Here is a 16,029-nt window from a genome sequence, read left to right as displayed (position 1 = left end):
AGGACATTCTTGCTATTGAGGGAGTGCAGCGAAGATTCACCAGACTGATTCCCGGGATGGTGGGACTGACCTATCAAGAAAGACTGAATCAACTGGGCTTGTATTCACTGGAGTTCAGAAGAGTGAGAGGGGACCTCATAGAAACGTTTAAAATTCTGACGGGTTTGGACAGGTTGGATGCAGGAAGAATGTTCCCAATGTTGGGGAAGTCCAGAACCAGAGGTCACAGTCTAAGGATAAGGGGTAAGCCATTTAGGACCGAGATAAGGAGAAACTTCTTCACCCAGAGAGTGGTGAACCTGTGGAATTCTCTACCACAGAAAGTAGTTGAGGCCAATTCACTAAATATATTCAAAAGGGAGTTAGATGAAGTCCTTACTACTCGGGGGATCAAGGGGTATGGCGTGAAAGCAGGAAGGGGGTACTGAAGTTGCATGTTCAGCCATGAACTCATTGAATGGCGGTGCAGGCTAGAAGGGCTGAATGGCCTGCTCCTGCACCTATTTTCTATGTTTCTATGTTTTTAACTCGGAGAGGCCCAGGACCGCGAATCTCCGTACCCCCCAGACCACCAGGTACGTGAGCATTTTATTTGCGGATCGGAGGCATTTCCCCATGGGTAGCCTCCGACCACAAATTCAGGGCCAATAGTTATATTTGAGCTCTGGAGTGATAATGAACTTACATTTATATAACACTGATTTCTTAGGATATACAAAAGTACTTCACAACTAATGCATTACTTTTGAAATGTAATTACTTGTTGTTATGTAATCAACATGGCAGCCAATTTTCATACAAGGTCCCACAATCAGCAAATGAAATAAATGGCCAACTAATCTGCTACTAATGGTTTTGGTTGAGAGAGGAATATTAGAACTCCATTCTGTTTGAAAAATATAGGGGGCTCAATGTTCCTCAAAGCTGTTTTTGGCGTACTTGAAGAGTTACGTCCTTTTTTTCGGGGCCCCAAGTATACCAAAAAAAATCATCCAAGTTTCCCCATTTGAATTCTTCATTTTAGCGCCGCCTAGTCTGTCATTTAGTTTTGGGAGTGGAGCTCAAGACCTGCGGCAAAAAGATCGGGTTGCCACAGTAACCAGGGACACAATGCAGGCTGAGGCTGGAAAGTGAAACATTCCAGCTCACAACAACCTGCACAAGCACATTACAGCAACTTACCTCCATTAAATTATTAAAGTCTATCTCCCCCTCCCCTCCCTGCACCTATCCCTGGCCGAATGGCCTGCCGGTCCTGGCTTTTATCCCTGGCCGAATGGCCTCCTGATCCCCGCACCTATCCTTGGCCGAATGGCCTCCCGGTCCTGGTCCTCGCACCTATCCTTTGCCGAATGGCCTCCTGATCCCCGCACCTATCCCTGGCCGAATGGCCTCCTGGTCCCCGCACCTACCCCTGGCCGAATGGCCTCCTGGTCCCCGCACCTATCCCTGGCCGAATGGCCTCCTGGTCCCCGCACCTACCCCTGGCCGAATGACCTCCTGGTCCCCGCACCTACTCCTTGCCAAATGGCCTTCCGTTCCTGGTCCTCACATCTACACCTGGCCAAATGGTCTCCCATTCCTGGTCCCCGCACCTATCCCTGGCCGAATGGCCTCCCAAGTGCCAGTCCTCGCTCCTATCCCTGGCCAAATGGCCTCCCAGTCCTGGTCCCCGCACCTATCCCTGGTCGAATGGCCTCCTGTCCCGGCTCCTATCCCTGGCCGAATGGTCTCCCGGTCCTGGTCCCCGCACTTATCCCTGGTCGAATGGCCTCCCTCCTCCTGGTCCCCACATCTATCCTTGGCCGAATGACCTCCTGATGCCGGTCCCCACTCCTATCCCAGGCCAAACGGCCTCCTAGTCCCAACTCCTATCCCTGGCCGAATGGCCTCCCGGTCCCCACACCCATCCCTGGCCGAACGGCCTCCTCCCAGTCCCTGCTCCTAACTATGCCTGAAAGGCTTCCGCCCCTCTCTCCCATTCTATCTGCTACTGCTGTCCGGCCCTGGAACTGCATCTGCTGCACTGATTTACTTACCTGCACCGATTGTCTTAACTCACCAAAAGGTTTTTCCACAGAGGCAACATACGCCGTCCTAAGAAGAATTGGAGCTGGCCAAACTTGCTTAAGTGGCCAGAATTGGCGCGGGTGGCAAGTTACGCCCCCTATAACACACAAAAATACTAACTTAACAAAATCATAACTAACTGAGTTATGCTGGCGCACATTGGGGAAACTTGAATTTTTTAAACTTAGGCCAAAAAAACGGCGCAAATCACTGGGAAAAATTGAGCACAGGATTGTTAACTTCAATCTGAATCAGCAGTTGAAACCTTGGTCTCACACCTTTTACTGTATTAAAGTGTCAGCCTAGATTATGTGCTCAAGGCCTGGATATCTATTGAGCCAAGCTGACATTTAATTGTTTTGTATAAGAATAAACACTCCAGGTCTACAGATCAGTTGTTTTAACCACAACTGCAGAACTGATGTTACAACAGGTATTTGTTTTCTGTACAACTAGGGCCAAGTTGACTTACGGAGTAGAATTATGTGTAAATATTTTTGCTGGCACTTAAATTGATTATAGCATGTGGTTTGTGGATTTTACAGTAGATAAGTTACAATATAGAGATGGAGGAGGGAAAAAAGACAGCAATAGAAAGGGAAAGATTTAAAAATGTGATATAATAAAACAACACTGAACTAAAATAAACATAATTGTGTTTGCCTTCCCTTAAAACTCTTGTCCCCAGTATGTCAATATTATTTTAGCAACAACTCTGCTTAGATTTTTCTAATTAGACAATGGAAGAATTGGGGGGGGGGAATGGCGATTCATTGATATAATGGTGTGTTTTTACTGATGGATACCCGTGGCCACTCTTTTTTTTCATTTTTCTACTTATAAACATAAGAATTGGCAAGTTTTTTGTTGATTCAATATGACATGATGGCATGTTTTCCCCAATAGATGCCTGTGGCCTGATTGACTGGATGTTATCAGTGAACTCGGAGAAACGTGCAACAATTGAAGATATTGCAAACCACTGGTGGGTCAACTGGGGTTATGATGCACCAATTTGTGACTGCAATTCTGATAAAGACTGTCACTCACCATTACTGACCCGTTATATTGACTGGCAAAACAGAACAGGATACGCAAATCAAGAGATGAAAGAAACTGAAAATATACGAGGAGTGGAGAATTCTGGGCAAGAGATTCCTCCTACCCATAAGACAGAGGATAGGCAAGAGGCTCGTTTAAAGAAGTCCAAGAAAGAAAATGACATGACGCAGCCACAACAAGATATGAAACTGCAGAAAACAACTTCCAAAGACACTAAGAGAAAACCAAAGGGAATTCTAAAAACCAGGAGCAGCTTTGACAATGATCTTCTTTCATCTACAGTCGTGGATATGCAATCACAATGGACTGAAACCAACACAACCATAACAAAAGCTGCAAACACCTTTCACAAAGTGCACACAGTGCAAACTGCAATCTTCACTAGCAGGCCAAAAAAAGGGATCCTGAAGAACTCTTATCAGAGAGAGTCTGGCTATTCTTCTTCTCCAGAACGCAGTGAATCTATGGACAGGGACACAGCTGCCATTCCCTCCACAACGTGTTGCAAACAGTCAGGAATGCTGTCCTCAGGAGAGGTTATATACAGGAAAAAGGGAATTCTAAAACACAATGGAAAGTTTTCCATCAGTCTCGATTTGCCTGATGATTGTTCACCACTGAAACTTTCTGACTCTTTGAAGGACCTGATCCTATCAAATGGGAGACATCAGAGAAGTGCAAGCCGCCCCTCCAGTGTTATTAGTGATGATAGCATACTTTCTAGTGACTCATTTGACCTTCTAGATCTCACGGCAGAGGGCAAAAGGAGATTCTTTACTCAAAGTAAACATGGTAGCATTTATAGTTCAGAGGAAGACTTGTTGGAGCTGGCTAAGACAGAAGAAGTAGAACCATTAACTGCCAGAAGGAATGGAAGCTCTGGAAAAGATAATATAGGGAGAATTTTCTCCATAATGGAACTTGAAGATACACAAGATGTTTATAATAAGGCCCAAGAGATCTGTAATAATTTAAAGGAAAAGTGAGTGGGATATGGCTATGACTCTCCATAAACTGTACCCAAAAGTTATTTCTACAGAACCAACTTAAGGAAAATGTTATTCATGAGGCATATCAGGAAGATGTTATAACAAAGTAATTGAACATAGCATAGTGGGATTTGCTACCAGAAATCTGTTGATGTTAGTGTTCTGTGAATCATTTACATGCACATTTTGCTAAGGTAGGATTCATCATGCTGACTTATTATTCACTGAATAATGGAAGGTTTGTAAGTTTTGAGAATCAGACCAAATCCGTTATTTTCCAAAACCATAGCATATAGTGCTGTTTATCATGCAAACTATCATATTACTCAAACTAGCTCTTTATTTACACATATATGCAAGTATCAGTGCTCTTCCAGAGAAGCCTACATACAAATGAGCAGACTGAGAATTTGGCTATGATTGCCTGTACATAAAACATGACATAAGTCACCTTGTAACAGTGAAACAGCTTCAAAATAAGATCATTATGCCTGGATGTGTTTGAGCAATGGGGCATGGAGCCTGACTGCATTCTAATAACTGGCCAGGTATGACAACTAACAAAACAGAAGCATGCAACTATCAACCTCTTATTCTCACTTTAATACTGGGTCAAATAATGAACTAGTTTTCAGGAGTAAACTTGAGGATTACCTGTATGTTAATAATCTGGTAACCCGGAGCAAACATAGATTCAAAAAGGGAAGAACCCACCTAACAACTTCCTTGATTTTTTTTTAAGGAAGTAACATTCCAAGTGGCTCGTGGAAAGCTCTATAACATGGTGTACCTAGGCTTCCAAAAAGCATTTGATAAAGTTGCACTTGAAACACTGCTAGTTAAAGTCAAAGCAGTGAGGATTGAGAATAAAATTTGGGAATAGATTTTTAAAAATTGGTTGAAGGGTAGAAAGTACTGGGTATTTGCTAAAGGAGTTATGTTGGCGGGGGGGAGGGGGTAGAATTTGTTAGAATTCCTAAATTTCTAGAATGTGACAATATGAGCTTTTGATAATTGTGTTAATTATAATCAAAAATTTGCAGGTCTCCAGTCGTCTTGATTAATCCTTGCCACTGGACCAAGACCTATCTCTGTCAAGCCCGTGTGGTGGCTGGTGTGCAACGGCCACCACACATTAAAAAAATCCACGCACAGGCATCTTTCACCCTTCAGGATGTAGTTCAGGACCTGGAATTTTAGGTCCTTCATCGGAACACTGTGAACTTATCCTTTTTTGGCGTGGAAGCAAGTCATCCTCGTTTTGAGGGACTGCCTATGATATGGGGGGGGGGGGGGTGGGTGGGGTGGAGTGAGATATCTCGGGGATCAGTGCTATGACTCCAACTGTTTCTCATTTACATTAATCATTTGGACTCAGAAACTTAAGGGAAATTGGTCAAAATTTCAGATGATACCAAAGTGGGAGAAACAATTGATTCTCATGATTCAGCTCAGGAAGTAGAAAGTGAGTTGGATAAAATATGTAAGTGGGCAGACACAATGCCAGATGAAATTTAATATGGACAAGTGTAAAGCACGACACATAGGAAAAGTAGGTGACATAATGGTGGATGTGAATAGTGTTAAAATAGTTAATAAAGAAGTTGTAAATTATCTAGAGGTTTTAGTAGACCTGATGGTCAACATGTACAATTACCATAGAACAATAATCAAAAATAGAATACTGAGCTTTATCCCCAAACCAAGAGTACAAATTATATTGTGTTCTAGTCAGACCAGACCTCAAGTAATTGTTTCCAGTTCATATAACATATACTGCAAAACATAAATCTGATTATTCTACACGTCCACATTTTCATAATTTATTCAGGATCTGGGGCTACTTTCCCACCAAACACTTTCTCAATCTTCACATCTTCTGCACTCAGTTTGAAACATATATTTTAATGGTTTCTCTCGAGGTTACTTTAAATTACTTGGAAACGTAAATATTGCAAAATTTTGAATATATACAAACTTTGTTGTGTAAAAAGTAACAGGGGCCGAAATTCAGCCTCCCGATAAGGCCTGTTATCGCTGGAAAGCGGCAGTCACGCGGTGGTGTCGAATGGCCGCCGATCTGTAGTCGAATAGCCGCTGCTTGCAAAATTCTCCCTGCTAGTTTTTCCGGCTGTCCCCACTTCCACCCCGTTGTTGCCAAACCCTCCTAAGTGTGTCATCAAAGCGTGCACCGCTGATGACCCGCCCCCGCAAGCAAAATTCACTGTAGAAAATCTTCCGGCCACCGCTATGTGCCCCCGACAGTTTTTTCTGTCGGTGCAATGTGTTTGCAATGTGTATAAAATGGTGGTGCAGCTTCCAGTAAAGGGGAGGGCACACTGCCCGACTGCAACCTTATTTATTTTTGTCGGCTGACTGCCAGATCAGCCCGACATTTATGCCCCCAGGTTCAGCCGGGCCGCCAAAGGCAGCCTGGCACACCCGCTGGCCTGGTCGAAACCCTCCCTGGTGGCCCCAGTGGACCTAACTTAAAAAGCTGCCGAGCTCGCAGCGACCCTCCCCTTTAAGTGAAGGGGTGAGATGTGTTGATGCACCAGCAAGATGACGCCACCAGCCCAGCGCTGATGACTGACAGCGGTGGAGAGTCCGTCCTGCCTCCACTTCCGCCCCCATTATGACGAACCCTCTGCTCCTGACCTCACTTTCGCCCCCATTATGACCGACTTCCGCCCCGGTCAAAAAAAATGACAAAGAGCTGGACTTCGCAAGTGCGGCGGCCAAAACACAATAAAAATGGTAGGTGCGACCCGTTTCCGGCGGGGATGAATTTTGGCCCCACAGAGTCTTACCTTCTGCTCCAGTTCCTCACATGGGCCATGAAAAAACGGTGAATGCAGAAAATGATTACAAAACATGCCACTTTCACCAGTGCTTACCTGTAAGACTACAATGTGTACCAATGAACCATGGAGCTTGAAATTTCAAAAAGCCCTGTGAAAAATTAGTAAAATGCAATATTCTGGAGGATGTATTTGACCATTTTCCAAACTGAATCATCACTTGCAAGATTTTGAGAATGGCGGCCAAAACCCAAAGGAGTAAATGGAAAGCTGTCTCTCCTAAACAGAGCAATAAAACATTCACTGATCTTGTTATAGAATCCTTTAACATTATACTCAGAATAGCCGCTGAAAAATCAATTCATTTTGACATTATATTTGACATTGCAATTCCAGCATAAAGAGTATACTCACTGTTGATGTTTTATGAGGATGGTATTTGTCCAGTGTTCAAAGGATGCCTATGGAGTTCACTCATGCTGTGGTATTGAGTTATTTAGTCTCCTTCAATTACTGGAATCAATTCTATATTTAGCAGCTATATATTTATACTTTTTATTTATACCACAGGAATAAAGTTGCTGATTTTGTATACGTTTGGACGAGAAAGATACTGATCCTACAGTATTAACACTGATGTGATGCTGGATTGCTACCTTCTATAGCATGATGTATTAGATTTCACAACCAAATTAATCACTTTTTCAACTCATGTTTAGCTGTTGGGATGACTAGGAGAATGGTTTCAGGAAAACTTACTTGTGAATAATCTAGGTTGACCGAATGAGTACTGCATTGTTAAAGATACCAACTTCCAGATGAGATGTTAAACAAATGCCCCGTTTGCCTGTCCAGGCATAAAAGATCCCAATGCAGTATTCAAAGCGTTGGGAATTCTCATGTCCTAGCCAATACCACCCACACCACTAAAGATTATCCAGTCATTTATCGCATTTGCTGTTCGTAAAACCTTCCTGTACACAAACTGCCTACAAAACAAAATTACATTTCAAAAGTAATTAATCGTCTGTTAGCTGATTTATTCATGGAAGTCCGCAACAGAACTGATAAGTTAATCCAGCATGTAGGAAGGAACCTTTGCAACACTAATATTGCAATTTTATGAGACTCAGATGTAGAAGAAATATGTTCTTAAGTTAGAATTAATTATACCTCTTTAATAAGTATCTAAAAAAAAAGTCTGCATGTACATCTCCAATTTCTACTGTGTCGCTATTATTTGAAGTCAGCACTGAATTCTCAACAGTCACCAAATGAACACCATTTTTACACAAACACACTTTCCTGAGTGTTGCAATTTTCCATATTTGTATGGTCTGCAAAATGGAGCTAGATATAACTTGTATAGATATATATTTTTGTAAGGAAATATATTATGAATGACTCCCACATTATATAAGGGTTGGTTGTCTGACCTACCTATTATGTGTAATTTAATTAGTGACTGTTTCCATGTACTATTACTTTGCATATTTTAGCTGGTGCAAACTACTGACTGGTTAGTATTCCAAAGGTAAATAAATACCTACGCCCTTTTTAGTTTTAAGGTGTCCTCATCAATTAGACATACTGTAAATCCTATTTGTTTCAGTGTAGCAATCTCTTGGATAATAATTCTTAACTAATAAAACGAATGTTTGCATCACATCTGTAGCCACTGATTTTGTAATTTTAAACCAGCAGTACACGCACAAGAAAATCTGAATGTTTTGGAAGCTGAAGTACATGGGAAAAAGCAAGCAATTATTGATTACTTTCAATACTGTGTGCCTAATAATAAAACAACAAAAATCATAAAATCATAAAATTAACTGACAAGTCTTGGAATCATGACTGATATGTTTGTAAAAAAAAATAAATGAATCGCACTGTATTACTCTCTCTTTCGTTTACTTATGAGAACCTTCTCTTCACAAGTCGGTCTACAGTGATCATAGTTACCTTTATTTGGTTATGGCAATCTTTTCACAAGCGAGTGATTATTTTTGCTTTCCCAGATCAGTCAATATGATAAACTTTATTCCATAAAGGAATAGGAAGACTGTGATTAATTTTTTAGCTATCAGGCATCCACCACAGCAGCATTGTGAGCTTTGGAGAAACTTGTGCTAACATTCCTTTTCAGTTTTGAAGAAATTAAAGTGAATTGATTTAAGGATGTTCTTTCAAACTACGGAGAACATCTTCTTATCCGTCCACTTTAATTGCCTCAGTATTCAAAAGAACGCAAGCACAAGTTTCTACAAAACTCCCAAAACTGTTGTGATGGATGTCTAGTAGGCATGACAATTTTTTAAACAAAATGCTGCTGGGACGGTCTATTTCTACTTAATTTGAGATACTTACCTGACAAACAATCTGGCTCAGCTACCAAGAACTTTCACCAGAACCTCAAAACATGAGCGTGGCACTCACTCAGATGCCTTACAAACATGATTAGCTATGCTGAATGATCTTTTTTGTTGTTCCTGCTTCAGCCAGTTCAGATTATAGTTCTGATCCTAATTGTTTTTGAAAGCTTGTAACCCATTCCTAATCTATTCAGTCAGGACCACAGGTAGAAGGGGGAGTGTTACAGCACAGGGGTTAGCATGTTATCCAGCCACCTCTGGGATCTGGGCTTGATTGATGAATGTGTACTTTTTCTACCAGCTGGACGACGTCACCCTAGTTTCTTATAGAGATCTATATCATTAACTGCCTACATTGCAGCACTAAATTGGCAATCATAATCATAGGCAAAAAGAATGACTGGTATGTACAAAGGATTTGCAGTTATAGTTACAGGAACGGTAGCATAGTGGTTACGTTACGGGACTAGTAATCCAGAGGCCTGGACTACTAATCCAGAGACGTGTGTTCAAATCTCACCACGGAAGCTGGGGAATTTAAATTCAGCAGTAATGGTGACCATGAAACTACCAGATTGTCGTTAAAAAACAATCTGGTTCACTAATGCACTTTAGGGAAGGAAATCTGGCTTTTATGTGACTCTAGACCCAAGCAATGTGGATGACTCTTAACTGCCCTCTAAAATGGGCTAGCGAGCCACTCAGTTGTAACAAACTGCTACACAAAACAATAATAAGAATCAAACCGCCAATGTCCCAGACTCCTCATCACCAGTCCTGGGTATTTAGGGTTGACCCACCCAAGGTGGCAGCACAGTGGTATACAGTTGGGAGGGAGTGGCCCTGGGAGTCCTCAACATTGATTCCGGACCCCATGAAGTCTCATGGCTTCAAGTCAAGCATGGGCAAGGGAACCTCCTGCTGATTACCAGCTACTTACCTCCCTCAGTACTCCTCCATGTTGAACACCACTTGGAAGAAACAAGGGCACAGAATGTACTTTGGGTGGGGGACTTCTATGTCCATCACCAAGAGTGGCTTGGTAGCACCACTACTCACCGAGCTGGCCGGGTCCTGAGGACATAGCTGCAAGACTGGACCTCCAACATGAGGGAAAAACCTACTTGACTTCGCCCTCACCAATCTACCTGTCGCAGATGCATCTATCCATTACAGCATTGGTAGCAGTGATCACCGCACTGTCCTTGTGCAGACGAAGTCCCGTCTTCACACTGAAAACACCCTCCATCATGTTGTGTGGCACTGCCACCGTGCTAAATGGGATAGATTCAGAACAGATCTAGCAACTCAAAACTGGGCATCCATGAGATGCTGTGGTCCATCAGCAGCAGCAGAATTGTATCTCACCACAATCTGTAACCTCATGGTCCGGCATAGCCCTCACTCTACCATTACCATCAAGCCAGGGGACCAACCCAGGAGCAGCATCAAGCATACCTAAAAATGAGGTACCAACCTGGGGAAGCTGCAATACAGGACTACATGCATACCAAACAGTGGAAGTAGCATGTTATAAACTGAGCTAAGTTTATAACAATCAACAAATTAGATCAAAGCTCTGCAGTGCTGCCACATCCAGCCGTCAATGGTGGTGGACAATTAAACAACTAAGGGAAGGTGAAGGCTCCATGAATGTCCCCATCCTCAATGATGGCATAACCCAGGCAAAAGACCAGGCTGAAGCATTTGGAAGCATCTTCAGCCAGAAGTGCCGAGTGGATGATCCATATCGGCCTCCTCCTGAGGTCTGCACCATCACAAAAGCCAGTCTTCATCCAATTCAATTCACTCCACGTGATATCAAGAAACCGCTGAGCGAAATGGATACAGCAAAGGTTATGGGCCTGACAACATCCCAGCTGTCATGCTGAAGACTTGTGCTCGAGAACTAGCCGTGCCTCTAGCCAAGCTGTTCCAGTACAGCTACAACACTGGCATTTACCCAACAATTTGGAAACCTGCCCAGGTATGTCCTGTCCACAAAAAGCAGGACAAATCCAATACAGCCAATTATCGCCCCATCAATCTACTCTCAATCATCAGTAAAGTGATGGAAAATGTCATCAAGTGGCACTGACTCAACAATAACCTGCTCACCAATGCTCAGTTTGGGTTCCGTCAGGACCACTCGGCCTCAGACCTCATTTCAGCCTTGGTCCAAACATGGACAAAGAGCTGAATTCCAGAGGTGAGATGAGAGCAACTAGCCTTGACATCAATGTGGCATCAAGTAGCCCTAGTAAAATTGAAGTCAATGGGAATCAGGGAGAAAACTCTCCACTGGCTGGAGTCATACCTAGCACAAAGGAAGATGATTGTGGCTGTTGCAGGTCAATCATCCCAGCCCCAGGACATCACTGCAGCAGTTCCTCAGGGCAGTGGCCTAGATCCAACCATATTTAGCTGCTTCATCAATGACCTTCCCTCCATCATAAGGTCAGAAGTGAGGATGTTCACTGATGACTGCACAGTGTTCAGTGCCATTCGCAACTCCTTAGAAAATGAAGCAGTCCATGCCCGCATGCAGCAAGACCTGGATGACATTCAGGCTTGGGCTATAAGTGGCAAGTAACATTTGCGCCATACAAGTGCCAGGCAATGACCATCTCCAACAAGCGAGAGACTAACCACCTTCCCTTGATACTCAATTGCATTACCATCACCGAATCCCCCACCATCAACATCCTGGAGGTCACCACTGGACAAGCCACATAAATACTGTGGCAACAAGAGCAGGTCAGAGGCTGGGTATTCTGCGGTGAGTGTCTCACCACCTGACTCCCCAAAGCCTTTCCACCATCTACAAGGCACAAGTCAGGAGTGTGATGGAATACTCTCCACTTGCCTGGATGAGTGCAGCTCCAAAAACACTCAAGACGCTCGACACCTTCCAGGAAAAAGCTGCCCACTTGATTGGCACACTATCCAATACCTTCAACATTCACTCCCTCCACCACCTGCGCACCGTGGTTGCAGTGTGTACCATGTATAAGATGTTCATCAGCAACTCGTCACGGCTTCTTCAGTAGCACCTCCTAAACCCGTAGCCCCTACCACCTGGAAGGACAAGGGCAGAAGGCGCATAGGGAGCATCATCACCTGCAAGTTCCTCTCAAAGTCACACATCACCCTGACTTGGAAATATATCACCGTCGCTGGGTCAAAATCCTGGAACTCCCTCCCTAACAGCACATCCAACAGTAGCCCATCATGGTAGACAAGCCACAAAGACTGCAGTGGTTCAACAAGGCAGCTCACCACCACCTTCTCAAGGGCTATTAGTGATGGTCAATAAATGCTGGCCTTGTCAGTGACACCCACATCCACGAACAAATTTAAAAAAAAGTTGGGGCAAGGCAGAGCTTTCCTTTGCATCTGACCATACCATACACTACCTGGGGATTACTTAATGTTGACACTGATAGGGGAGATTTTCCACTTTGATACTCCCAGCAACAGTGGGAAATTGCACACTTCTCTGCCTGTGATTTTCTGTCAGCTCAGATTAATGGATCAAAATCATGGCATGCAGACACCGAAGCAGAAAATCTTCCCTTAGACCAAGGTGTAGAATTGTTCAAATCCTCATCACCCAAAATTAACATCAGAGGAGATAACCTGGACAGCAGCCCTTTCAACTGGCTTCAGGTATTCAGGGAAACTGTACCCATTCACTTGAGTGAACGCTTGATATTTATTAATCCATGTTTTTCATGATTCATGTCCAGCACTCTACCTTCTGTACTACTTTCACAGTCATATTTCAGTTACACAGGAAAGCTTGGAAGGCGAAAAGATCACTTATTCCATTAAGCTTTCCACGAGCCATGTAAAATCTGATCCAGCGTGAACTCTATCCTCTTCAGTGCATTAGCAACAGTAGAGAGTCATTAACTATTTTTTGTGCCCAGGGTGCAATTTTTTAAAGCTGGAAAAGGCTGTCAAGAGAAGGTAACTACTTATATAGTAGCTAAAACTATGATCAGGGATGAAACAACAGACCCTGGACCAGGCAGCAAGAACTAAAGTACTCTACCAGCTGTTTGATGGATCAGATAAATCATTTTTTCTTAATTCCTTTGGATAATACAGGTGGAGGTTTATTATTACTTAAACATAAAATGATCACATGTGTATACATTTGTTTACATTTGGGGTACAAGAGTAACAAATATAATAGCCTTTGTCTTCCTTGAATGAACTATTACAGGTTGTAATGGAAGTTGTTTTTCAGCAGTAGCTTGGCAACTATAAAATATCTAAATACCTGTGCAATAAAAAAGCCACAGTACAGAACAGAAATGCGCCAACAGAGTCAAGTGCTGGTTGTATAACTGCACAGGTCAATAAGACACTGGCAAACTGGAGCTAGCTATAAATAAAATACTGATTACAAAAAAGTGTCAGTGTCTTAAAAGTTAAACTACTTACATGACAAAATCCAGAAAAATAATTTGTTTGAAATGCACAGGATTTCATTAACTATCAGTTATTTCAAAGAAACTAAAAGCACCAATGTTGTGAATGATATTAAAGTTACAGCTGTTTCCAACAACAAACAATTCATACCAACTGCAATGGATTAATTTCCACAGCAACAAGCAGCTAAGGCAGATGTTAAATTGTAGGGATGCGGTATATTTAGCACAAATTAACGTGAACAAAATATGATTCATAAAATAATATAAATTTCACAGTAAAATGCATTTATTTAATATTTTTGTCATTCTTTCTTCCTTACCTTATTTTTTTTTTAAATAATGAGATTTGACGTAGTGAAAGCTATACGGGTCCTAATCCGAATCATCACTGCTGTCAAAAAAGTAAAGCTGCCTTTTGTTATGTGCTTCCTTTCCAAGTGAAGGGTTTGGTAGATTATCATAGGAGCTCTCTTGAGTTAGAGTTAAAGGACTAAACCATGACTGAAGCAAATGTTCAGATTCCATACCGTTCTGCAAATAGCTCTCTTGCAAAGGGTTACGAGGCTGCCGTGAAAGATTTCTCTTAGCCGCTTTAGGAATCTCTTTCCTCCCACTCTGCTGTTGTGGATAATTTCTCTTCTTTACATTATCCTGACATCGCCCCTCTCTCACATACAGTCCTTCAAGAGGGTGTCTTCGCCTTTCATAAGAAGCACTGTCAATTACTTTCTTCTCACTAATATTTGTTTGTTTCTGGGCGGTTGTCTTAACCTTCGGTTCATCCAAAACAGTATTTTTCATGCTGACATTAATGATCTTTGACTTATCTGATGCTTTGGTGAGGCTTTCCTTTTTCTTACTGGGTGTAATGTAGGTTTTTCTTCTTTTAGTGCAGCATCTTCTAGTTGCTACCTTTCTACGTGCTGTAGCACTGCCACCTCTCCTTGTATTGTTATTCTTCATAGTTGTGTCCTGCCACATGTTCTGACCAACATTATATTTTACACTTGGAGTGAAGGGAACAGGACCCCATTTGTTTTCTTTGTCATTATGGTGTATTTTCTGGATGCCGTGTGGTTCAGGTGCATTGATAGTACAGGGAGATTTGCCCTTTGAGCCACTCTGGCATTCAGCCAATTTGACATCACCGTGGGAAAGTGCTTGAGAAGATAACCCACTTGGCAAAAGCTCCCTGTTCTTAACCTGAGAAAACCGGACACTGACAGGACATGCAGAAATGAGGTGATTTGAGTTTATTGCAGGAGAACATGAAGAAGTGTCTTCAGCCCTGCCTCTACAACATGAAGACACGGCATGATTTTCGTGAATGGAAGCACACTGCCCCGTCCTGGCAGCCTCTGGTAAAGTTTTCTGGTAAACATTCAAATGAATACTGCTATCATTAGGTAATATTTCTGTACATACAGCTTTGGTGTCACGAAGTTGGTAGTTGTCCATTAGTGCTGGCTGAGGTTGATATGAGGTTCTGCAAACTTGTGTACTTTCATAATAAGCCTTCTTATTACCAACAATGCAGAGCTCCTCATTTGAACTGGGAGTTGTTTGTGTCATAGTGTTCTGCACCTGGATGATGGGGTTAGTATTAGAAGTGAGTTTATGGAGTTCAGACAGGACTTCTGTCAACTGAAAGTGGTCTTTAAACCAGCTGAGCTGTTCACACATTTTCTGTTGTTGTTGAGATTGTGAATCTTTTATCCCATCCAGGCATTCCTGCATTATCTGTAGTTGCGTTCTAAGATTACTCACTTCCATTTCCTTCTGTAAGAGAAAAGAAACCATGGTGTCCATGACACAATGCTCTTCACAATTCTAAAAACTCAATACAGTCAGATCCTTCAGGTGATGACTTATTTTTCGAACAATGTATAAAATTCTACTTCGACCATCTGTGCTCCAGTGTAACTCATAGATGTCGTAGGTACAATTCCAAATTTCCTGTTTCTTTCGGCTAGCACTGGTTATATACATTGGGCGGGAAAATCGGCATTGTCCGCTTTGAGGTGGTGACGGCGCTGGGTCGCTACCTTTATTGCCAGACGATGTCTACCGCCTCAAAGTGCAATATTCAGTTGTAACGTCCCAAGAGGAGAGTGGAGTGCTAAGAGAAGCGTTCCACACTCCTCTTAGGGCGCTAATGGAGTGATAAGGCAGGAGGCCTACTCAATTATTTGGCTCTAGGAAGCTGAAAAAAAACCGTTGTGAACATTTCAATAAATTTCACCCACACTTCCCCATTACAGGTTGAGTGTCCGAAATCCGGAAACCTCTGGAC

General features: G+C 42.6%; 2 protein-coding genes across 3 annotated transcripts in view; one reads left to right on the top strand and one right to left on the bottom strand.

Moving 5' to 3' along the window:
- Positions 1-5,354, top strand: part of LOC139277249 (NUAK family SNF1-like kinase 1) — a 43,546-nt gene extending 38,192 nt beyond the window's left edge. The window contains exon 7 of the mRNA XM_070895455.1: positions 2,977-5,354. Within this exon, the coding sequence (XP_070751556.1) occupies positions 2,977-4,118 (1,142 nt within the window). The 3' untranslated portion in view covers positions 4,119-5,354. The remainder of the gene's footprint in view (positions 1-2,976) is intronic.
- An 8,059-nt stretch (positions 5,355-13,413) lies between these two features.
- LOC139277248 (interactor of HORMAD1 protein 1) overlaps positions 13,414-16,029 on the bottom strand; it is a 99,174-nt gene continuing 96,558 nt past the window's right edge. For both annotated transcript variants that reach the window (XM_070895454.1, XM_070895453.1), the window contains exon 8: positions 13,414-15,515. In XM_070895454.1, the coding sequence (XP_070751555.1) occupies positions 14,109-15,515 (1,407 nt within the window). In that variant the 3' untranslated portion in view covers positions 13,414-14,108. The remainder of the gene's footprint in view (positions 15,516-16,029) is intronic.

This window comes from Pristiophorus japonicus, chromosome 12, assembly GCF_044704955.1.
Source record: "Pristiophorus japonicus isolate sPriJap1 chromosome 12, sPriJap1.hap1, whole genome shotgun sequence".
Lineage (NCBI taxonomy): Eukaryota > Metazoa > Chordata > Chondrichthyes > Pristiophoridae > Pristiophorus > Pristiophorus japonicus.
The sequence above is the reverse complement of the archived record's forward strand: the minus strand, read 5'-3'. Positions and strand labels throughout refer to the sequence as shown.